The sequence below is a fragment of the Mytilus edulis genome, chromosome 14, assembly GCF_963676685.1.
Source record: "Mytilus edulis chromosome 14, xbMytEdul2.2, whole genome shotgun sequence".
NCBI lineage: Eukaryota > Metazoa > Mollusca > Bivalvia > Mytilida > Mytilidae > Mytilus > Mytilus edulis.
In genome coordinates, this window is record NC_092357.1 from 8403962 (window position 1) to 8430481 (window position 26520).

The 26520-nt window shown below is 31.7% G+C and overlaps 1 protein-coding gene across 1 annotated transcript in view; it reads left to right on the top strand.

Annotated features, from left to right (window-relative positions):
* The first annotated feature begins 492 nt into the window (after positions 1-492).
* LOC139502783 (ankyrin repeat domain-containing protein 33B-like) overlaps positions 493-26520 on the top strand; it is a 46913-nt gene continuing 20885 nt past the window's right edge. The window contains exons 1-2 of the mRNA XM_071292366.1: positions 493-653; positions 23948-24140. Coding sequence (XP_071148467.1) covers positions 23979-24140 — 162 coding nt within the window. The 5' untranslated portion in view covers positions 493-653; positions 23948-23978. The remainder of the gene's footprint in view (positions 654-23947; positions 24141-26520) is intronic.

Genomic DNA, 26520 nt, shown 5'->3' on the forward strand with positions numbered 1-26520 from the left:
CATGACTCAATGGTGCTAGTACCGGATATATGTGCATTGTATTGTCAAAAACAGCCCATATTTATGTAGCAAAAGCATTCTACTGTCCAATAAAGAACCAAAGGTTTACATTTTAACAATTTTGTAAAACTGATATATTTTGGGGCCAACAAAGGGTCTTACTGAACCTACTCCTTTAAAAACTTGTCTTAAAATGTTGTAAAAAAAAATAAGAAAAATAAAAATAGGAGAAGATGTGGTAGGTTGCATGAAAGTAATACATTTCAATCAAAAGCCGCAAAAGTACACAAAATTCAGATAACAATTCAATAATCAAGATTATGTTGTATTAATGGAAAAAACGTGACATCTGAAGTAATAAATTAAACAAAACAGAAAACGTATATATCATTTAATAGAATTTCATTATTACATCTTAATTCCTTCCTAGGAAAATTGATATACAAATGTGACTGAATCATGAAATTAAGCGTCATATTGATTTTGTAATCTGAGTTACGAGGACTCTTTACAATATTCAATGTAGGAATAAAACGATTAAGTATCTCAGTATGACAGCATGTCAACACTGCTTCAGACTAGTGTTTGGATTTACACTCTCTGTCATTTAAGTGTTTGGATTTGATTGTTTATTTAGTTTCACAACTCTGACGGTAAGTAATTTTGCATATTTGCACGAACAAAAAATTCAACAAAGAAGTAATGAAAGTTCGTATCATAAAGCTATAACCATGATAACAGAAAAACACAAATTAATAATAGTGTCCTTTTAGTACCGTTATGGCATGGTATTGGTAATCTTTCCCGCGTTACGCGTAATGAAACTTTGAAACCCGAAGTTATCGTTTTTGAATTACGAAGGTATGATTATGATATACCATTTAGAGGATTTATATACTATTAATACTCCATAACATTTTATTTTCAATGTAATTTTTGTGTTAATTCATAATACTTTCAGATTCCTGTTTTGTTCAAAGTTACGTTTTTAAAAGTGTTTGTCAAAAATAATGTAATTTCTAGGCAAAGCAAATTTTATTTTATATGAAACTATTGTACAAGTATATGACAATGCTCGTCTTGTTTGCTGTTCTGACCCATTCATCCATTACAATAAATTGGTTTACCCATATACATGTGTAACGTTGTAATGACAAACTATAAAGACAATTAAAAGGTCACTATAACTGAGAGTTTTCTCATATCCCTACCTACAACGCAAGGAAAAAGTTATGCATCTTAATCAGATTGTAGATTTTTTTGGAATTTTTTTGGAATTTTTTTTAATGACAGGGTAAATTCTTATGTCTTTTGAAAGTACTGTATTGGATTAAAAATAAAGTCTTTCTCAAAGCTGTATTTTGGAAAACTGTGTCGGGTGTACAAAATGTAAAACTAAGTATCTCGTATTTCACTGTATTTATCAAAAAATGTTGCAATCAAAATGTCTCTTCGTACTATACAAGATGCTGTTTAAATAATGTTGAAACACAATAATATAGAAGTAGGTTCTATAAGATGTCGTTTCTGTACGGTTTCGAGACATACTAAAATTTGATAAAAACTGTCCAAATTCTAGTTTTTGGACACAATCTTACCTAGAAGAACACGCACTTAACTATACATTTACTATAAATGTAAAGTTTTGTTGGTTATCCAATCGTCGTGTTCTTATTTTTGGTCATTTTTTTTTCGACTGATATATTTCATTGCCGTTTAATGTCTTCACTATCTCATAACATAGTTCAATATATATATATAGTTGTAAAACAATGTGGTTATTTTAACTTCAACATGTCGAAGATCAAGGATGACAAGGTTACTGTTCATAAGGTAATACTATTATCGCCCGTATATTTCAAGGAATATAACTGGTTGTACAACTGCACCAAGACTATGTATAATTCAATAAATGAAGAAAATACATTAAAAGCTGTCAAAGTTGTTATTGTTGGCATTTGGTTTGTATAAACCATTAGAACTTAGTCGCTTTGATAGACCACTAGTCGAAATGCCATATGTTAAGGAGTCGATACGATTAATTCGTGACACACTGTGGTAGTGACAAAATGCATATACATGGGATCTACAAATATGAAGCGGACAATTCATGATCAAAAGGCGAAATCAAAATTTGAAACACATCAAACGAATTGATAACAACTGTTATATTCCTGACTTGTCTTTCGTCTTCATATGAGTAATTTATTTTAGAACAGGAAAATGGTTGCCGATAACCATTATTTGGGGATTCATTGAAATACCATAAGATTCAAACATCACAAATCATCTGACTATAATAATTTGTTGATAATGAAGACCGATTTGTTGTTGTTAGAGCAGTATGTTAGATGACAAATGTCTTTAGAATACATTCGAGTTGTTTGAAAAATACTAGCATAGAATATTTTTAATACAGTACAAAGTATAAAAGTATTGTTTTGTATTCAAACATTTATGATATACCATAACTTGCTAGACATGTGTTAGTAAATTGTCTGTTGTAACATCATATAAAATAATTAATTATACATGATTATATGTATAGTGTATACATCCCAATCACGTATTGGTTTCCGAATAGATTCTCAATACAGATCATTCGGAACCCTTGGGACCAATGTCTCCACCTGATCGATATTTTAATCACTTCCATTTATTCTGTAATATAGATACGAATTGTTAAAAAATGGATACGAAAAGGTCACATTTTTGTCAACGGTATTTAAAGTGGAATGAAATTAATTCAATAGTTTCTGTAATAGTTAACAAAACTCTGATTCATTGATTGCATTTATGAACACACATTAAAATAATATATGTTTCGATGAAATGTAAAAATGACGTCACAGTCACAAATGTCCTAACTTTTATCTGATAGATGATTTATTTTATTCCCATTCTGTTCTAATTAGGTTTTGTGATACATATGCAAACTAACCACAATCTGAAAATGTGCAGTTTAGACCAATATGAAAAGTAATATAGTCAGTTTCTTGCATGTTTCCGTTTGATTTTGTTGCACATTAGTTTTTCTGATGTTCCCTTGTTTTCCTCTAATTGGTAACGTGTTTTAGTCGGATTTATTTTGTAACCGGATTTGTTTTCTCTCAATCGATTAACGACATTTGAACAGCAGAATACTTATATTGCCTTTATTTATGATACTTTTTAATTTTATTTTGGCGTTTGTGATTCAGAGGCCTAGGATTACTTGGAAATAAGTCAACTTATTATAATAACTCTAAAAGAGCCAAATGGAACCGAGTTGCTGTGAATTTATGTTGATATTTATGAACTTTTTAAAAGTGACCTACTCCTGTTACACCCTTGTTAACCCTTGCTACAGTCAAACTGTTTTTTTTGCAAGTTAATGAATATATAAACCATGTTGTATGATTGCCAATTAGACATAATTGCACAAGAGATCACATGACACAAAAACTAATATATATAGGTCAATATACAATAAACAAAGCCCATACCGCATAGTCATCTATAAAAGTCCCCAAAATCACAAATGTTAAACAATTTAAATAAGAAAATTAACGGCATAGTAAAGGCTTAAGACAATTTCTATTACTGGACGTAAGTTAATTTAAAGGAAATAAAACCCTCAATGTTACAAAAAAAAATACTAAGATATATGGACCAAACAGTATGGTTATAAAAATAAGATATCAAGATGTAAGCACATTGTCTTCAACAATGCACAGCAGCCACAACAAAAAACGACATCCTTTTAACTGCCGTGGGATAATATAAAGTATATTTCACAAACCTTTAATTATGATTGTGTTTGTTTGATTTTCATTGTATAAGAAAGGTACATTTGATGAGAAATATGAACATCTTAACTAGTCACAATATTAATAGTAAAAACCTTGAAACGACACGAAACATCTCGATCAGAAATAATTTGAAATATAGACTCTTAAAAAAGAACGTGTCTAAACATGGCTCAGAGCAAAGGTATAATTAGGACAACATCATGTTGCAATTGACAATGATTTGATGAGAGAAACGGTATTTTTTCACAAATTTTCTATTTATTGATCTTTTGTCTTTCTGCTGGTGTATTTGTCCTTTTAGAACTCTATGTGTCGGTGTATTTGCTAGAAAAAAAAAACCAACGACACATCAAAAATACCCCGTCTAAAAATAACATGAAGCCCGACCGATGATCTCGAGACTTTTTCTTCAGATTTATACAAAGAACATTTGGTGGAATTATTAAATTATATTTTTCATACAACGGATATTTGCCAAAAATACTTCTGCTAAGCATGATATATTTATAAACAATACGTTGTAACTAAATAAGACATTTAAATATATACAAAGTCGATGCTTAGTCTATAACGTATATGTTGAAATCCTTCCTTGTCAAATCTATGTTCTATGGTTTTTGTTCTAAATATATCAGTAAACAAATGTGATCATCGTGAGATCGAAATCCGATCATAGAAATCAATCAGTTAATCTCCAAATAAAGTAGTCAAAACGAAACTTTGGTGATGCGTTTTACAAAAGATTGAGGTAAAAATCCGGCATTAGTTTGCGCACGTTTTAGAAGCATGTGTATTAACAACAAGATATCCCATAACTTAAGGTGAATTCAAAAATGTTTGTAATTCTGATGGTGGTCGGTTTGCAAATAAAATTGAGAATTGAAATAGGGAACATATCAAAGAAACAAAATCCCGACCAAAGAGAAGACAGAAGTCTTGTCCACTTTCCTGCGCATTTGTTTCACATATACACAATTAACATAAGTGCGCGGTCAATTGTTAAGTGGTGCATGATTTGTATGTTGGATAGATGTATATAGAGCTATTTTGTGAATCGGGAAGGTAAAGATATAATAGGTTGTGATATGAGACAGCTCTCCATCCAGGTAAGTCTGCTTAGGAAACTTCCTTGCGAAATTCGTCATATACCGTTCACATTGAAAGTTCAAATGCCTACGTTAAATTTGCTTTCAGAGAAGTATAGGCGACCAGTTGCGTTCATAGAAGGGCCGTTAACACATCATTGCTATTAATACATATTTAGAGGTATTTGCACAGTCATCCTTAACTTTTTGTTTTAATTAACATAACACACCGATTTAAAACTGGACAACATTTTAACTCTGACACACGCATGACACGCAACCGTATACACTTATAACATCACTGATGCAATACTGGTCATTTAATAAAATGTTTTATGATTGTACATAAACGAAATCTCTAAACGAAACTGAGCTATTAGAGGTCATTGTATGATCTTTGAAAAATAAGACAAAACACACCGATAGTAAGCTACAAAAGAACTAGAAATGACAAATATAAACAATTCAAAAGAGTTAGAATATTCTGCCACTCGCAGCCGATTTAAAGTATCAATTTTTATTACGATAAGCGATAAGCACATTCAATTTTGTCAATTATTATGTTGGTCCGTCACAGTCTTTGTTCAATAAAAGAAAAGATACAGGTACTTTTCTGTCAATGGGAGTATGGTTACGGAATACTGTGTTTGAACTAATATTGATATATGCATAACAGTAATCTGTCTCAGCAGTTATAATGTAAAGTAAATTTATAGAAAATACTGAATTATAAATATAAATTTAAAATAATTGGAATTACATTTACCAATTAATAAACAGAAGCTTTTGTGCGATTTAACAGTCTAATCATTTGGATTACTTGTTTTGATTTCCTGGATTATTTTTTCTATAAATAAATGCTTTACAGTTGATCAGTTCAAGGTTTATTCAGCTACGAATAAATACAGATATACATAAATATACTTTTGTATATAGATTAGACCGTTGGTTTTGACGTTTGAATAGTTTTACACTAGTAATTTTTGGGGCCTTTTTTTTATAGCATGCTGTTTGTTGAGAGCCAAAGCTCCGTGTTGAAAGCCGTACCTTGACCTATAATTGTTTACTTTATAAATTGTTACTTGGATGGAAAATTGTCTCATTTGCACTCATACCACATCTTCTTATATCTATGAACAAAGTGCAATTGCAATCAAAACGTTTCACCTACCACGATATAGTACATTCGTGACCTTATCCTAAACAATCTAAAACGACTGCCTAAAATTAGATGTATGAAAATAACAAGTATATTTCTCGCCTCGAGATAGAAACATGAAAGCTATTATAGTAACATCCTTGACAAAACAACTCGGAAATTATTTTCTTGGAGACTCTTTAATGCATAGCATTAATGGAGATGAACAGAACTAATCATTAATGTTAGAAGCCTCTTAAGGTATAATGCATTGACATTAGGATTTCATATGGTTTCTATACGTAAACATGACAAAGATATATCAACAAAGATAACTATGGAAGGATTCTTCATATCCTATCTTTTCTATTATACACAACAACAGAAAGTTGTTTAAGCAAGAGTTATGTTCGCGTACGTATTTTGTAAAAAGAAATGTCATTTTTCATATGATTATTTTCATAAAACGATTGTGTGCGAAAGCGAATTATGTGTTTTAACATTTTATTGTCATGTAAAAAAAGCATCATCGTTTTGTTGTTTTTTTTAAATAGCAAAGTAATGAAAATATCAAACCCGAAGAAAAATTTAAAACAGGTCTTTTCTCTAAAATCATGTGTACACTATTTGAATTACAAAGATACAACAACAAATAGAGACATCTCATCTCTATTTCTATCACCAAAATGACTCTGAAGGTTAACAAAGGTCAAAGCGTTTACGAGAGTTTGATTAGTAGATGTCCTTAATTGAAACTATATGAAGAGATTAGCATTGCTGATTGCCATGACAACATATCATTGATTTTTATTGAAATAAAACAAACCAAGAAAATGAACAGTACTATTATTTATAACCATGATTTGATAATAACGGTGATTATAATGATAATAATAAAAGTTCTTTTGACATAAGAAAACACAAGCTGTATTTTTAGAATGTGTGATCTAATAAGTTGGTATATTTGTCATTTTGTGTTTCTCTGTTACATCATGTACATACATGTATTTGTCTGTATTTATAGTAAGTAAGATCTTAACATAATTTTGACTGCTGTACCACTATTTTTGACATTTTTACCTACATGTAGTATTATGTCTGTTTTTATTTGTTCACCCATCGTTTTCATAATAATTAAATTTGATGCGACTGTCTTACAAATGAGAGGTTAAACTAGCTTTTCAACTAGTTTTAATTCACCATTTTCTACCTAAAAAAATGTCTACACTAAGACAGGAATGTGACAGTTGTTAAGATGTTTAATAAATGCGAGTACATTTTTTTTCAACAAGCTTAAGGTCCTCGCTTATATTTTTTATCAAGAATATATTAAGGAAATGATTTTTTCTTTCTAAATGATGTTTATAGAATTAAACATGAAAATTGGGTTTGTGTCAAAGGGACAACACCCCGGCCAAATAACAGAAATCAGCCGAAGGCCACCAATGGGTCTTTATTTACAGGTCAACATGTGCAATGCATCATAAGAAAAAAATAACAGACTTTTCGGCATTAAAATGTTTAAATTAAATTAAACAGATTATGGAAATTATTGAATTTCAGAAGCTAAAAAATGTCAACGTTTAATCAAATTCCTGGAAGGAGAACCTCGACTTATAAAACTTAAAAAGGAAAATGATGTCAGAGTTAACATGTAAGATACGAATGACTTTTTGTTTCCCACAATGTTTAAAAAAAAACGCATCCAAAAATAATGAAAGTGATGATATGATTAAGTCGTTGATGACCATACTGTTAACTTACTATTACTAAATTGAATACAACAAAAATAATGAAATCTTGGATGTAACACGTCATCTGATTGGAAGTATTTTATCTATTAGGTCATAGATAAAATTTTGTCAATTGACCGCGACGTCATCAACAATTTTTATCATTATTTACTCGTTTTTAGATTTAAATTATAGTATGAGGAAAGACTAAAATATTTTTTTCTGTCTATTCGAAATAACCTACGCGTGTTACTCAATGCACAACATTTTTATGTCATTTCATCATAGACAGGGAAAAATAGTACAATCATTCCTTAAATTAAAATGTTAATCATACCATCGATAATCATTAGTCTTTAATTTGAAATGAATAACAATGTATCTAACATACAATATCGAATATGATCTAGATGTCATAAAACTATATCGAACGGAATCTTCATGTCATGAAACTATATCGAATGGAATCTGCATGTCATGAAACTATATCGAATGGAATCTACATGTCATGAAACTATATCGAACGGAATCTTCATGTCATGAAACTATATCGAATGGAATCTTCCTGTCATGAAACTATATCGAACGGAATCTTCATGTCATGAAACTATATCGAATGGAATCTACATGTCATGAAACTATATCGAACGGAATCTTCATGTCATGAAACTATATCGAATGGAATCTTCATGTCATGAAACTACATCGAATGGAATCTTCATGTCATGAAACTATATCGAATGGAATCTTCCTGTCATGAAACTATATCGAATGGAATCTTCATGTCATGAAACTATATCGAATTGAATCTTCCTGTCATGAAACTATATCGAATGGAATCTTCATGTCATGAAACTATATCGAATGGAATCTTCCTGTCATGAAACTATATCGAATGGAATCTTCATGTCATGAAACTATATCGAATGGAATCTTCATGTCATGAAACTATATCGAATGGAATCTTCCTGTCATGAAACTATATCGAATGGAATCTTCATGTCATGAAACTATATCGAATTGAATCTTCCTGTCATGAAACTATATCGAATGGAATCTTCATGTCATGAAACTACATCGAATGGAATCTTCATGTCATGAAACTATATCGAATGGAATCTTCCTGTCATGAAACTATATCGAATGGAATCTTCATGTCATGAAACTATATCGAATGGAATCTTCCTGTCATGAAACTATATCGAATGGAATCTTCATGTCATGAAACTATATCGAATGGAATCTTCCTGTCATGAAACTATATCGAATGGAATCTTCATGTCATGAAACTATATCGAATGGAATCTTCATGTCATGAAACTATATCGAATGGAATCTTCCTGTCATGAAACTATATCGAATGGAATCTTCATGTCATGAAACTATATCGAATGGAATCTTCCTGTCATGAAACTATATCGAATGGAATCTTCATGTCATGAAACTATATCGAATGGAATCTTCATGTCATGAAACTACATCGAATGGAATCTTCATGTCTTGAAACTATATCGAATATGATCTTCATGTCATGAAACTATATCGAATGGAATCTTCATGTCATGAAACTATATCGAATGGAACCTTCCTGTCATGAAACTATATCGAGCCAACTCTTCATGTCATGATACTATATGGAATGGAATCTTCATGTCATGAAACTATATCGAATGGAATCTTCATGTCATGAAACTATATCGAATGGAATCTTCCTGTCATAAAACTATATCGAATGGAATCTTCCTGTCGTGAAACTATATCGAACGGAATCTTCATGTCATGAAACTATATCGAATGGAACCTTCCTGTCATGAAACTATATCGAGTCAACTCTTCATGTCATGATACTATATGGAATGGAATCTTCATGTCATGAAACTATATCGAACGGAATCTTCATGTCATGAAACTATATCGAATGGAACCTTCCTGTCATGAAACTATATGGAGTCAACTCTTCATGTCATGATACTATATGGAATGGAATCTTCATGTCATGAAACTATATCGAGTTGTTCATACAAGTCATGCATTATAAATAATTTCTTTATATTTCGTACACCCTTTGTTCATTAATGAGCACCGATATTGCATTTGATATATTCAAACTCAACCTAATAGGGTATTAGTGGATAATGCTCTGTCCATTTTAATATGATTGTATGTATATGAAGTGCCCTTGATTTGAAAGTAAGTTAATCCAAGGGTTTGTGATGAGTTTAGTCTCTTTCATTAGTTGTAAATTATCGAGTCATTTGCTTATACCCAATGCAAGTGTAATACAAACGCATTCATTATAATTATGTTTCACTGACGTATGAAGTGTGTTATAAGTATTATATATTTGTTATTTCAGTAATTTCATTGATATTAGAAAAAACATGTATATTTCCATCGTCTACATTCAGTATCATCATTATTGGAAAATTTATAGGTCTACTTACTGCAATCACTCTTTTTTTCTTATTATTATATTGATATGTGATCACATGTACAATAAAAATAAAACAATCAAAGAAACAACGCTTTTGTTACTGTTCTTCAGCTAAAATCTATCTGGAATAATTTATCTGGAATGTCCTACCATTATCTGAACGCTGTCGTTTAAGTTCGTAACAGATTCCTACGGGTCGAAAAGGGTCCGAATAGTTCGGCGAAGCACCCCGACAGTTAGGTGCGTCCAGTAATATTCGGGGAAAGTCAGCCGATTTTGACTATTCGGATTACAATCGAGCATATGTCGTGACAGATTCTGTTGTATCGGATCCAAATTCTAACAATGTTCTGTGTATTCTGGACGGTGTCCTATGGAACGGGAATGATCTGGAGAAATTTTACATGAATGTTTTTTTGCTGATTGAATCCGGATTGCATCCAGATCATGTCGATTGCGAACCGTTTTTGCCGAAACCGTTCCGGAACAGTCCCGTTATTAATACGAAATTCGTCAATGATACCCAAGTCAGGGTCCCGAAAATTACAGAATACAATACGATGTAGACCAGACAAAGCCGTTTGCACTTTGATAGAGCGGACCGTGATAGGATTACGTTCCGACAGTACCTAATCATCCCGAGTATGCCGACATTTGTTGAACGGATAACTTCCGTCAGCGTCGGTTCACTGTCTGGTCACTGTCTGGGCACTGTCTGGTCACTGTCTTGGTACTGTCTTATCTCTGTCGGATTACATTCGGTAGACAGACTCGGTCGAATTTTACTAGGCGAAAGATACAAATTGGATTATAAACGGATTGAGAACGGGATTATCGGGATAAATTCGCTTTGAAACGGTTGAGTATCGACGCTTCCTGAACAATATCTGATTGTTGTCGTGATTAAATTATTTGTTTAATGCGGGGTTCACACATTGACGATTATTGAACCCGTTTGAGATCAGACAGCAAGACGACACGATAAGTGAAAAAGTCGGATTACTACCCTCAATTATCTGGAATGTCCTATTATTGTCTGAACGCACTCTTTTAAGTTCGTGACAGATTCCTACGGTTTGGGAAGGGTTCGAATAATTCGGCGAAGCACCCCAATAGTTAGGTGCGTCCCGTAACATTCGGGGAAAGTCAGCCGATTTTGTCTAGTTGGATTACAATCGTGCCTATGTCGTGACAGATTCTGCTGTATCGGATCAAAATCCTAACAATGTTCTTTGTATTCTTGACGGTGTCCTGTGGAATGGGAATGATCTGGGGAAATTTTGCATTGCTGTTTTTCTGCCGATTGAGTCACGATTGCATACATATCTTGTCAATTGCGAACCGTTTTTGCCGAAACCGTTCCGGAACAGTCCCGTTATTAATACGACATTCGTCAATTATACCCACGTTAGAGTCCCGACAATTATAGAATACAATACGATTGAGACCAGACAAAGCCGTTTGCAATGCGATAGAGCGGACCGTGACGGGATAACGTTCCGACAGTATCTGATCATCCCGAGTATGCCGACAGTTTTCGAACGGATAACTTCCGTCACCGTCGGTTCACTGTCTGGTCTCTGTCTGATCTCTGTCGGATAACATTCGGAAGAATCGGGACGCAGTCGTGGCAGACTGTGTCGAATTATACCCGGCGAGATATACAAATTGAATTAGAAGCGGATTGAGAACGGGATAATCGGGATAAATACGCTTTGAAACGGTCGAATATCGACGCTTCCTGAACAATATCTGATCGTTGTCGTGATTAAAATATTTGATTTACAAATTTGAATAAAAGTTTAAATTTCCATCCACGATTCACAGGATCTTGATCAGACTTTTGACAAATTTTAATCGGGAATGGTCCTGTCAAGGACGGCAGTAAACATCGTGAATGTGTGACCCCAGTCTTAAGGGCGACAAATTAAAAAAAATCTGATAGATACTAACAACATTATACAAGATAATAATAAAACAATATTAGTACATGTAGTAATGCAAATATCAAGTTATTTCGAAGTAAAAAAAACACATTACAATTTTATTAAACGTTGGTCAAAATTACGAATATTCAAATTTGTTTAACTTTAGATTATAAAAAATTTTAAGAGTCAAAGGCTCATACTAATATGTTATTATTAAATGATAACGGAATTGAGACTATACCTAAACATGCACAAGGACTTGTTTTTCGCTGACTGTTTATGACGTCTTACAAAATTGTTATAAATTAAATAATGTATCTCCCTCATGCAAAGCTCTGATTCCTTTCACGGATTTGGCTATACTTTTTGGACCTTTAGGATTATAGCTCTTCATCTTTTATATAAGCTTTGGTTTTAAATATTTTGGCCACGAGCATCACTAAAGAGACATGTATTGTCGAAATGCGCATCTGGTGCAAGAAAATTGATACCGTTAATTTTATTTACACTTAATTCATTGGATGTTGGATGTGTACTGATTGAAAATTTAGTCTTAGATGCATGATTTTTTTTTATTATTATTAGTTGATAGTGGCTTTCAGCTAGCTGGCAGTAACTGCGAGTATTTTCAGCTCTGTACTTAGTGTCATTTTGTTGTTTGGATGTACAAGTACCCGGCTACATCCACTGGCATTTGTAATAGTTGTATTTTTATCCCTCTGATGAGTTAAGTTTTTTTCAACTGATTTTCGTAGTTCGTGTTGTATGTTGCACTGTTACACCACTGTCCAAGCTTAGGGGAGGGTTGAGATCCCGCTAATATGTTTAATCCTGTCACATTCTGTAGGTATGTGCCTGTCCCAAGTCAGGAGCCTGTATTTCAGTGATTGTTGTTGGTTTATGTGCTACATAATTTGTTTTTCGTTAATTTTTTGTACATACATTAGGCCGTTAGATTTCTCGTGTGAATTATTTTACATTGTCATTGTATTAGAAACGTTTACATTTGTTTGCTTTTTAATTCGTTTATTTAAACAATCGATTGATAAAATGACTTTACCAAACGTTTCTAATTGACATTAGCAAAACCAACAAATGGAAACTTTGTTTTAGAAAGCAAATAATTTGCTTTCCTTTCTTGAGAACGATAAATTGGCCTTACCCATGTCCCAAATCAGGAACACCTGGACATTGTTAGTCTTCTATGTGTTTTTAATTTAAGTTCATGTAAATATGTTTCTGGGTAGTTTGTGACGTTCATTTTAGCTAAATTAATTTTACCAGCTGAAACCCGTTTACGGATGCGGGCATTTGTCGATGTGTCATCGGCCGTTTTCTGCATTTTAATCGGGTTGTGGTATTCTTTGAATATTTCCCTGTTTCCATTCTCTATTTCATTTTTTAAAACATAACAATGGAAAAGATTGAGAACATATGCATTTACCTCTTGTTGTAAGTGTTTTGTATGAGGAAAACATTAATTTTGTTACTCACTTTATTCCAGTAACTTTTAACGTATTTAATTATAATCCTGGTACCTTTGATAACTATTTTAAATATGAATACGTTATACTGCTTCCAAATATTGGCCCCTTTGATTCGAATGTCATACAAGGATTTTACATTTATGCATTTACATCATTTAAGTCTTCACAAGACATTTTAGTGCATATACTTTTGAGTTTGATTTATTACTCCGAGTTTGTCGTTCAATATACAAACTGCCACATTTTCTTATTAGAAGTATTGTCAATGTAGTTATATGTAATCTTTATTTCTACCAAAAATAAATCTTTTAAGTACATGTTAATTGATATTAGACGTATGGGGATTCTAATTTGCAACACATACGCTTGTTTAAGGACTTGACTCATATGTATTTATTTTGTAGAAAATTTGTAAAATCTCCTTGACTATTTATAAAAAAATATCTGGCATCTGTGCACTAAAGTATGTATAATTATATCATTCTGTGTATAAATCAATAAAACTAATATAATAGTGAGAGGATTGTTACTTGATACACGTATGCTAATTCAATAGCAATCTAATTACTCATATAATCCTTCCTCTCGTATCTATAATACTAAAATTACGAGGTCCAATTTGCCAGCCGTCATCACGTAAAAACGATGAATCAAAGAATTTAACTTTATATATAACTAATATAGTACAATGGTGTTGATTAAAAATTACACCACTCTAGGCCCATTTGTTTTCCACGTAATTAATATTGCCAATAATTAAGAAGTTCCGGATCGAGTCCGACACCGATACCAATAGTATATTCACCTGTTACCTATTACCTTATCTGTACGTTCCGCATCTGACAGGCGCACCACCAAACAGTGTATTTAGAATTTTGCTGTATAATGTTGAGTAAAAAATACTCCATTCCAGGCCCTATTGTTTTCCAAATTATTAATATTACTAATAATTGATAGATTCCAGGTCGACGGGTTCATACAGAAAGATTTTGAAAGCAGAGTGCACCTTATACATGTACATGTTATAATCGGCATGACTTTATCAGATGACAATACTAATACTAAAATAAGGCATACGCATAGTTATATATCAGTCACGGACCCGCGATATCACGGGTGTGTTCTAGTGTCTATAATGAACACATGCTGTTATTGAAAAAAAATATGATAACTAAAGTTTAGCAACCATTTCTTTTTATTCCTCCTTTATTTCATAGTCACATGCATCTGAAATATACCTTAAAAACTGATGTGTATAACTGTTATCACTGATTACTTTATGGGAAAGCATTTCCTATTCTGCTCCTGTTTTTTAAGCTTTGTAATAATGATATATTAATATTTCAAACAGAACAGCATGTTAAGAAAAATATATATAGAATAAAAAGGACAAAGAACATGTGTTATGTACATGAAACTATGATATGCATCATTGTAATATACGACAAATTGTTTATTGGCGGGGCAGCATACGAAAAATATAAGAGAAGAGTTACAGTACGTTACTGTTAAGGTTCAAGACACCATCCTGAGTAAATTAATCGAATAACACTAATACATTAGCCAACATGGCATATTTGATGCGATATATATCAATGTATATATATATATCTGTTGCTTAATACATCGATAAGAAAGTTAGAATGACTGAGAAATACGTTATTACGTACATCTATTTATCAGAATGACAGAATACAATATAACCAAATTTGAATAGGATGTTATTTTTGGTATTATTTTGAAACGATCTGTCCAGAATGGTTCTCTTGGGAATCATAGAAATGAGATGATACGAATGCAAATCCATCACTTGATTGTGAGAGGTTTACACAATATCGATATTAATTTTTCCTGTCATTAGAAATTGCTTTATTTGAGTTTCTATTTAAGTCAGACGGGACATGATCGTTAGTTCAATATGACCCAGAAATTAGTTTTTTCTTTGATTTTCTTTTGGACGTTTTAACATTGAAACAATATTTTGTGAGACACTTTCCATTTTCGCAATTACTTTCGTTGGACTTACTAATGTTTATATAAGTGAAAATACGGATCTGGACATCAAAGGTAAATTTGAACTTATTTTACTTATTGTTTTAACTAAAAAATGATGTTAAAGAACAAAAACAAATTATTGTCTCCACTTGTTATTAAATGTAACTCACTATAAATGCTACCTGTTGTGCTGTCAACATTATTCATTATCATACCGTCATCAGTAAAACATCTTGAGTTTCGTTTTAAACTTGTTTAAAAATTAAATAAAAACATATAATAAAATCTGTCAAACTTTTTATCTTTAAAAACAAGGAAAACAAGGATAATTGTCATGCTTTAATGATTCGTCTTCAAAAAAGAGGGACGAAATTTAACAGAGGAAAAGTCGGACTAATAATTCGAAAATAAACTGACAACGCCTGGCTAAAAATGAAAGAAGACAAACAGACAAACAGTAGAACACATGCCACAACACAGAAAACTAAAAAATAAGCAACACAAACTCCACCAAAAACTAGGGGTGATATCAGGTGCTCCGGAAGGGTAAGCAGATCTTGCTCCACATGAAGCTCACTGAAGCCGAATACTTGTATTCCGATTATGTATTGAAACTGATACAATTGAAGAGCTTTGTGACCAAAGAGAATCGAAAATTATTGCCAAATTTCTCTTGGGTCAAGTTTGCGTGATGGAATTGTAACCTTAGAATCTTAATAACTTAAATACTTCATTTTGGTTTTGTGTCTTGATGTCTTTTGACTTTACAATGATGTACTGTTGGAATTCGTCTGGTCTCAGTCCTATGTCGAATTAATTATATCATGTATATGGTATATGCACTTCTCATATATAAAACAGGAAAAAACATCGGCTACTCATTAAATATATTATGTTTCTGAAATTAAATATATATATATTGGTTTGAAAGCACCATTTTGTTGATGATATAATAAGTCAAACTTTTGGTCGATTTGGTCTCTACAAATTTCGAATACATAAGGTGAGATAAGACTCCATTTTAGCTATTATATTAGTTTTTACCAAAGAGGTTATATAACATCAAAGTATTGTAATACATCTGATTTTATTCTCAAATTTCATTCAATAAAATAGATGCTATTAATTACCCGTGTCATATGATCCTTAAATAGATGTAACATTATTTGAATGCTAATCTGTATTTGTGATATAAAACACGATAATAAAAATGCATAATCTACTCATCATAGTGAAACTCACGTCAGAAAAAAGTTAAATAACAAAACTACAGAACTCCAAGAGAAATTCAAATCGGAAAGTCTCTTATCAAACATGGCGAATGGCAAAAAAAAAAAAAAAATTAACACATAGAACGAATGCAAAATAACTGTCATATTCCAGACATGGTACAGACATGTTCTTGTTTAGAAAATAGTGAATTGAACCTGGTTTCATAGATAGCCTCAACGTCTTATTTCAATGAAATTTGCAATCAAATCCATCATATGGAAAAAAATGTGTGAGGAACGATATTTGAATTTAGATTTACAATGCTTATATATAGCGGCAGAGGGACATTCAGAGAGGGTGGCCATTACAACACATGTGACTTTTATGGCAAGAAAGAGTTCTATTCAATTCAGATTCAATGTAAATAATACGGTTAGCCTGTTTATTGATTAAATTCATCAAATACTTGTTGGAATACAAGAGGAACGTTTTACATTATGAAACATTTGTACTTTTTACCTTAATAATTAGAGTAATCAATGTGTTAACTGTTGTCTACTAGCGACATTAGTTTGTACTGGAGAATAAACAAGGACTGTGCAAAAACTAAATCTAAACAGACATATTACACCAGAACAATGTGTTTAAATGGTCGACAATTTTTACAATGATTCTTTGAATACTTTTAAGTGAGACATTTTAATCCGTTAAAATTAGAAGTCATTTTGAAGGTTCCCCAATCGTGAATTTGTCTTTGCTTGATGTTTGTCTACAAAAGTAAATCTTCTGTAACCTAACTCTGTCATATTCTATTTAGTCTACATCTATTGCTTTAGGTTCCAAATAGATAATAATAAGTTTGTGTTTTATAATACCATATTGATATAAATATTCTTTATTCATTAGTTTTCTCAGTTGTACATTTATATTGATATTGACACATTTCATCTATTTTACAATCAACAATTATCCATCTCGCTGCCATACTTTAGTAAATAAATTTTGTGGTAGTAACAGTGAGATACTGACGTTGTAAATAATAAAAGTACACTTATAATTGAATAAGCAATATAATTTTTGTAAATTTGGTTTATTTTATTAGGGAACTATTTATCATGTTTATGGCAACATCAAGTAATCCTTTCTGTTCATCCTTCTTTTATGTTTTTTTTTTAATTAACAATTGGTGAATTTAATTGTTCTTTAATATATAGTTGTTGAATTGAGGGTTTCCGGTTATAATAGTCTAACCCTTAAAAGGACATTATAAACATTATTGGTAAATTCTTAACATCTGGTGTCATACTAGTTACATTATATGAATGAATAGTTATGTGAAAAGTAAATCAAATGCTTTCATTATATGACTGTTATGGCCAATAAAGCGCCTCACAACATTCCTTATAACAAATTCTAATCCGCGACTACAAAAAAATCCTCAGAATCAATCGTACTAGAAATTGTCAATTAGTAGGATTCATTACATCTGTATGAGGGCATGCCCACCTCCCCCAACCCATAAACAAGATGATACTCACGGTAGTTTGAAACGCACGAATTAAGATGATCTGAAAAATGGTAATGAGTAGCTAATATTAAACTCGGGTCAGCACATATAGGTTAAATGTGTCTTGAGTAATTTCGTTTGTTTTTATTATGTATCGAAGCCATCTGATGAGTTAAACAAATTTCAATGATTTTAATAAGTTTTTAGTGAGAGATAGTACACTTTTTTTCCAGGTAAGGGGCAAGGTGCGGTTGTCACACAACCATATTTAAATCCGGCATAATATGTATGTGCCTGTTCCAAATTTCGTGATCGTCGTTTATTGCTGTTTTTTTTTATATTTTGCTCATTGTTGAGGGCCGTATCATTTGAATCATTCCATATCTCCTTGTTGCGTTTTCATTGATCTTATATAAAGGAATATTTGCTGGATTTATATTCATCATCAACGTTCAAATCAGAATGCTAAATATAATATAACAGAAACACTTGCATAGCTGTATGGCCAAAAAGGACCTCATAATAATCTGTAAAAGTTGTGAAACAGCACAAAACGATATAATTTAGAAAATTATGTTGCATGGACGGTTTTCAATGGCAGCACATGCTTAGTGACTTCTTGCCTTGTTATAACTACTAATATTTAAATTTAAATCTATATAACTTATTTGATTTTTTTTTAATCTATTTATCATATTTAAACATTATCTGAAAAGTATGTGTACGTCCAAAGTCAGGAGCCTGTAAATCAATGATTATCGTTTGTTTATGGGTAACATATTTGTTTTTCGTAAATTTTGTTAAATGCTACGAATTGCCTTCTTTATTTCAATGGAATTTTTTTATATCATCTGGAAATATAAGATATAAATGCTAAACGAAAAGTTACATTGTATTAGGCCACAACAACTAATCCTCAAACATTTTGATAAATGTATTAATGATGCAAAACAAAAATACATCGAAAAAGCAATTGAAGCTATTACACTGCATGGTCAATTTTATAAACTGTTAGTAATTTTAATATCTAAGATAAAACCGCAATATTATTGTCTAGTAAACATGACGAATATCCAAGTACTTCTCTCTTGAAACATTAGCATCATTTTCCCTATTGGTCTGACAATTATTGACTCGGTTATAGACTAGTATACATAGTCGACACCTTCGACAATTATACATTATATTCCCTTACAAATTGAGTTAATTCAGATGGAGTGTAATCTGTTGACGCGAGTTGGGTTTTATTACAACAGATATAGAAAAACATTAATGTCCGGTATTTTTGCTCTTTGATTTCAGAAATTCCCCCATATAGAGACATTGAAGTTTAGGTTTTACTCTTTAATTTCAGAAAATCCCATATATAGAGACATTGCAGTTAAGGTTATATCAATTGTATGAAAACAACCATGTCAAATCATATAAATTTTATCTTCAGTTTAACTCTAACCACAAATTCGTTGAAAATACAATTGTGCCTTAAAGTTTCAAATGGTCTAAGATAACATCAAAGTTGTGAAATTCACGCAAGGAGCCAAAGGAAATCGAGTCACCACCGATTCAATAATCATCTTCCCAAAGCATAATCGGCATATGTGCATTTGGCACTAACATTTTGGTTTGCATTACAATTACACTTTGTATTTGATTTTGGTCTTCACTTTCTTTACATCAAGCCCCATATAAAGACGGAACGTGCGCGTATAGCATAACTATTATTTGACTGCTACAAACTCTATCACTTTTAAATCTGGATTCTTTGTTTAAACTTTAGTCATTTGAAACCGCTTAAAAAAATCGTCATCATGGACGACTATGATATATTCCAATTTAAACCCCAATCACGTCCTCTTTTTTCTCTCGAATGTGACATTGTCCAAACAGATTTATAACTGTATTTGTACTTGAATAAGCCTTACCACAAACACAGCTTGTTGAGCGTCATGGCTTACCCTAACATACCATCACAGTTCTCTAACCCTGATTGTTGTTTTGTTCGTATTTCTCGTTCTTTAGCTTTCTATGTGACGGTTAATAGAATTGCCGTTTCGGCGTTTTTTCCTATTTAATTGTTCGATGGCGTTGTCAGTTCCCATTTACCTATGTGATTTAAATGTCCATATAGTAACTGCATCCTCTTCATTTTACAATCAGACGATGCAAAAATAACATGTCGAAGGATAATTTAATCTGGAGTCAAAAGTAGGTAACATAAAAAAAATCTTTTGAACATATAGTTAAAGAAAATTTTAGTAAACACCTTTTTTCAATTTCTAATTATCGTAGTCTTTAACGCGTATTATGAAAATAGTCTATGGCACACACTTTTGAAAAATTATCAATTATTCATTATCTATACATTAACAAACTATATTTATGACTTTCGGTCAGCATATAATTAGTGGCTGTTCTGGTATCGCACCACTCGTTGGTAAGGTCCATACTTTCGATTTTTCTCCATAAAATTGAATTAACGTTTCAAATTTGGTGTCAATAAAAGATGGATTGATATTCAACATCCAGTAAGGGATCATTCATTATTGTCAACCATTTTCCAAAGTGTACAATAACATGCAGATTTGTCTATGAAGTATAAACATTAATAATTATACACTCCAACAACATATGAAATTAGAAAAACAAATAGTATTTTATATTTGTCTGCCAATTTTTGCGACATAAAGGTACATCTATATTCATGATTGACTTATATAAAATTTCATGCCGCGTTCACAATTATATTCTCTGTGGTGGATTTCTATCCATTATTGAACCTTTCATCTCATCCTACCATTAACAATTAGATATCACATTTACTTCGTAATTTAATTAAATTCATGAGATAAATGTTTCTGTTGTGTACGTTTTAGTTGGACTCTAGCATCAAAGTTATAAACAGTGCAAAATTGATGTTAATATTTTATCATTGTTTTATCTTAACTTTTCTTTTGTTATATGTTAGTGTATGACCGTTTATTGATCAAGCATTTCTCCAAAAAATAAAATACTTACGTCATCACTATTTCATAGAGGGGTTAGTAGCAATGTAATTATACTGCTTATCACTGGAAATATTTGTTAGAATAAAATGTGTCCGTATCCTGTACATTAATACAAATTAGTTTTGATTTGATTTTTGTTTTTGTTTTTAATGCTAACATTAACAAATGATTAAGCACCGCTTTTGGGCTTTTTCGTGGCGACAAGTTTTTATTAGTGTAGGAAGCCCGACTTCGATAGGAAACCAATCCTAGTCAATTACGATTGGAGTCGAGTGCAACTGCACGACCGAGGTTCGAACTCATTACCTCAGTGTTGACTGGCTTGTGAGTAAAAATTAGAAGACAACGATTGGGGAAAAGTAGCATAAATTTGAATTCTATAATTCCATAGTAAAATATTGTCAAAAGCATGCTATTCGTGAAATGACTGTCTCGTTGGCGCATTCTCATATAGAATACATACATTCAGAATCAACAGAAACGTCTTAGAAGGTTCATATTCTGAGTGTTTTGGTTCGGGTAGTTTTGAAAGAAAAAACTTCCCTTAAAAACTCACATTGACCATAACAGGTTGTTTTTCCTTCACAAGTTCATATAACGCAATTAAATGTACAGATGAGAAAAACATTCTCGACAATTTCTTCTTCAACTTAAAATTAAATGTTCCCCAACAAAATTTACCTTTGAAACCTTTTGTAAACCTTTTCCTAAATTTTGTTGTTTATATATAATTTAAATTCCACTGTTTCAATACACATGATGCACTTTTTATTATCTTACGAAAATTTAGTTTTATAAGTAAAACAATTTAAACATAAGACAAGCCTGCAAATATATCTTGTTAACCCTATATTGGAGTTTGGTAGAATGTATTAAACTATTGTTCTTCCTTATATCAGTACGAGACGCATTGCACTTAAAGATGAACTAACGTGAGGTTTAGAAACTTGTGCAAGCTGTTCTGACTCCTTAGTTTCTTTCTGTACCTGTACCAAATCAGGAATATGCCATTTGGTATCCATTCGTTTGATGTATTTGAGCTTTTGATTTTGACATTTGATAAGGGACTTTCCGTTGAAATTTCCTCGGAGTTTAGAATTTGTTTCATTTGACTGTTTCCCTAAGGTAAAATAGTTATTCCATAACGACCATTTTCTTTTCATATAAGATGACATTTATTAAATCTTTAGAATCAAATTAAAAAGGAACCGAATGACCTTTCAATATGTTCAGCTTATATTGTTCCTTAACTTATTGTCTTCCCACTTAAAGATTCAATTTTGAATTCATGATATTTTCTAATTTTGTACATCCTTAATATCAGTAGGAGACTTATTGCACTTAACAAAGTTACTTCCTGGTTTCTTTTATAAATAATAAATAAAATGTAGTTTATGCTATAACGAAGTTTATATTTAAAAATGATATTGCGTTTTAATCCTTTTGCGTCGTTTTAACGTTTTGATAAATGCGGATATTCTGCACTAGAACCGAGAAGTAACACATGATCTGTCTTTGTAATATATGGACAGAAAATCAGAATACTCCTGTGTAATACAATTCTTATTATTTTATTTCATTCTAACTGAAAGAATTAAGACAAATAGCTTTATAACATAGACATTTATAAATTGTATGTCATCACGATGACCTGCGCATTAAAGTGATTAATTCTAACTTTAAAGTGTTGATTATAGACTGCATGCAACACACGATTTCAGAACTACAATTATTAACACTTTAATGTGACATCTTTTATCAAACGGCGTGAAAAACAATTTTAGCGCAGACACCTTATTCCGACAAAGTAATGATTAAAGATTGTAAATCTTGATTTATATTATCGATGGGCCAAAAGCACGTTTAAAAATCGTACATTAAAATTCACAATTGTGATGAAAATAATCAACACTTTAAGTGCGTTCCTTTTAAAATTGCTAAACGATGATGACTGATGTACCCATATTTTGACTATTATATTTAGTGTGTCTGTTTATTTAACGCATCAATGTAAAAATATCGGAAATTGATGAGACTGTCATTAAAGTGAGAGGATTAGCGCTATAGAACCAGGTTTAATCCACCATTTTCTACATTTTAAAATGCCTGTACCAAGTCGGGAATATGACAGTTTTTGTCCATTCGTTTTTGATGCGTTTTGTTATTTGATTTTGCCATGTGATTATGGACTTTCGCAATTGATCTTCCCCTAAGTCAGTATTTTTGTGATTTTACTTTTTTCCATGTTTGTATGTTTGTTATGATAATGTTATCACTAGTCTACGTATTTGTCTGCATAAACTCTTAAAAGGAGGCATTGTATTTTGAGGTACACTAATTGTCTTGTTCTTATTTGATCTAGATTGTTTTCATATTTTGTTCTGTCATACGTTACAAAATTGAATCAGTGAATAACACAACCAAATGAGACAAAACATGAATTGATGTACTTTTCCCTTAATCTCATCATTTATATGTCCAAAGTACAGCTTGTGTATTCAAAGAAACACAGGTTTATGATATATTTGTATAGTAGTATACAAGACATACTTTTGTGTTATGCGCTGTTCAGCATGTACATTGTAATACTCACCACTGAATTCTCTATATGTCAAACAATTTTCTGTTGCAGGTTAAAAATTAGATATTAAGAAAAACCAACAATGAATTCAGACGATGAAGATGATGATCTCGTGCTGCAATGTCTATACGATGAATTTACACTACTGGAGGTTGTAATGGAAGGCGACTTCGAAAGTGTACAGAGCATACTTGATGATAATCCTACAGTTGATGAGTTAAATGAAAGGGACAGGACAGGAAAGGTATACCTTTATTTTACTATGATTTGCAATTACCATAACCGTTATATACAACATTATATTTTGCATTTTGAGTTCAAATTCACGTTTTTGTGAACTGAAACGTTTTTGAGAGCAAAAATCCCACCCACTACTTATGGTCGAATAGAATAAGTCATTGTTCAAGATATAAACTGCAAATGTTTATCCCTATTTCCTTCTTATACGTCATTAAATATTTTGTTAGATCAGCTTTACTTTCTCGTTATCTTGGCTTCTTTAAACAGTTATCTAAATGCTAATTAACACTGGGTGATTTTCAAGAGCACCTGCAAGTCATTTAATGATGGCTTATATTTACAAATCACTGTCTTGGTGTAGACACACTGTTGTAATTTTAACGACACAATAATGCGCTTATCTAAAGCAAATACTATATCATCAATTATCATTTTTGCTATTTAAAAACATTATATACCAAACCTAATATGTATTATCAAATCAAAATAACACATATAAATAGTAACACCCCAAAATATTATCTTTAGCTCATATATCTCGTCACGTGTTTGACAACTTATACATCGTTTGATATCTAGTATTCAGATTCAGGCATTCCTGATAGAGAAAGCATGTAAAAAAAAAAAAAAAAAAAAAATGTAATTGATAATAATTGCTGTTTTTATTCTTACTCACAAAACCATTTTATTACATCATGTTCTACATAAGGAAATGCCTGTAAAACGTTTGAAATATGAGAGCTGTTTTGCATTCGTTTGATGAGTTTAAGCTTGCTTTTAAGTTTGCAATTTGATAATGAACTTTCCGTTTTGAATTTCAGTATTTTTTTTCCATTTTGGACTTTGTCTAGAGTACTCTTGTTTGTAGTTAAGGTGTTTATTGTCACAATTTTGTCTGACTATTGCTGATCCTATCACCTGTTTAAAGATGGAAAACCTATGTCATACTTACTTTCCAATTAAAAAAACAACAATTTCTAAAAAAAAACACCTTTAAAATAAAATGTCTTGTAGCATTATCGTTAATAATTCCTTACATAATCTCTTTTTAATCGCTATTTCGACTTTAAATTACGCTGGATAATGTTCCAGAATACTAGCAGGTTATTAAATGATGGCTTAGGTTAACAAATTACTGGAGTAGCTCAGACAATGGTGTAATCTCAACGACACAATATATCGTCGATGATTAATGCTCTTTACGGTTCTTATGGATGTAAATGCTTGGCTGGCGATAGATGGACTTTAATTGAATGGCTGCCGATGTTATAGCTCCTTTTTTTTATATTTAAGCCGGGAGACGATATCATGGCGTCGAGCAACATTTTTAATATATAATTGAGATCAGTACTATCGTTTCCCAAGGACTGCCAGAATTATCTTGTTTACAATATATACCTTTATAGGACAGTGTAACATGCATAGTGTACACATATGATAGATAAGCCAAAAAAAAAAACCCAAGAAAAACATCAAAAGATGTGAGCAACACGATTCTCAACATGAAGCATTAAAGAAAAACTACAAATCACAAATTAGCGATTACAAATTCACCCGTTCCCTTTGGAGTTCATGCTATTTTTCCATGTCTGTATGCCATGTTTGATATGTAAACTCAATGATTTAAGAAGTTTGCATTCTGTGACCTTAATCTGTTTAAGTGAAGTCATTCGCAGAAATACTTATTTAATACACGAATCGTTCACAATTTCTCCTCTTTTAGACTTCATACCATATGATGCTTTTGTAAAGATAGTACAAATAGAAGTCAAATCTAAATCATATAATGATTTCTGCAACTAAAAGTTTGAATAAGCAACTTAAAAAAAAATCAATTGATAAGCATGTGATATAACCCGAATATAAAAATAAACTACTCGTCATGATGATATACATTTGTAAATGCAATGTTTTCAAACAATCCAACGATTCACTTTATTTAAACGTGTTAAAGGAGTCAGATGTTCAGAAGTAGTCGTTTGTTGATGTGGTTTATAAGTCGATGCCACTGCTGGTGGACGTTTCGTCCCCGAGGGTATCACCAGCCCAGTAGTCAGCACTTCGGTGTTGACATGAATATCAATTATATGGTCATTTTTATAAATTTTCTGTTTACAAAACTTTGATTTTTTTTGAAAAACTAAGGATTTTTTTACCCGAGGAGTAGATTACCTTAGCCGTATTTGGCACAATTTTTTGGAATTTTGGGTCCTCAATGCTCTTCAACTTTGTATTTGTTTGGATTTTTAACTATTTTGATCTGAACGTCACTGATGAGTCTTATGTAGACGAAACGCGCGTCTGGCGTATAAAATTATAATCCTGGTACTTTTGATAACTATTTACACCACTGGGTCGATGCCACTGCTGGTGGACGTTTCGTC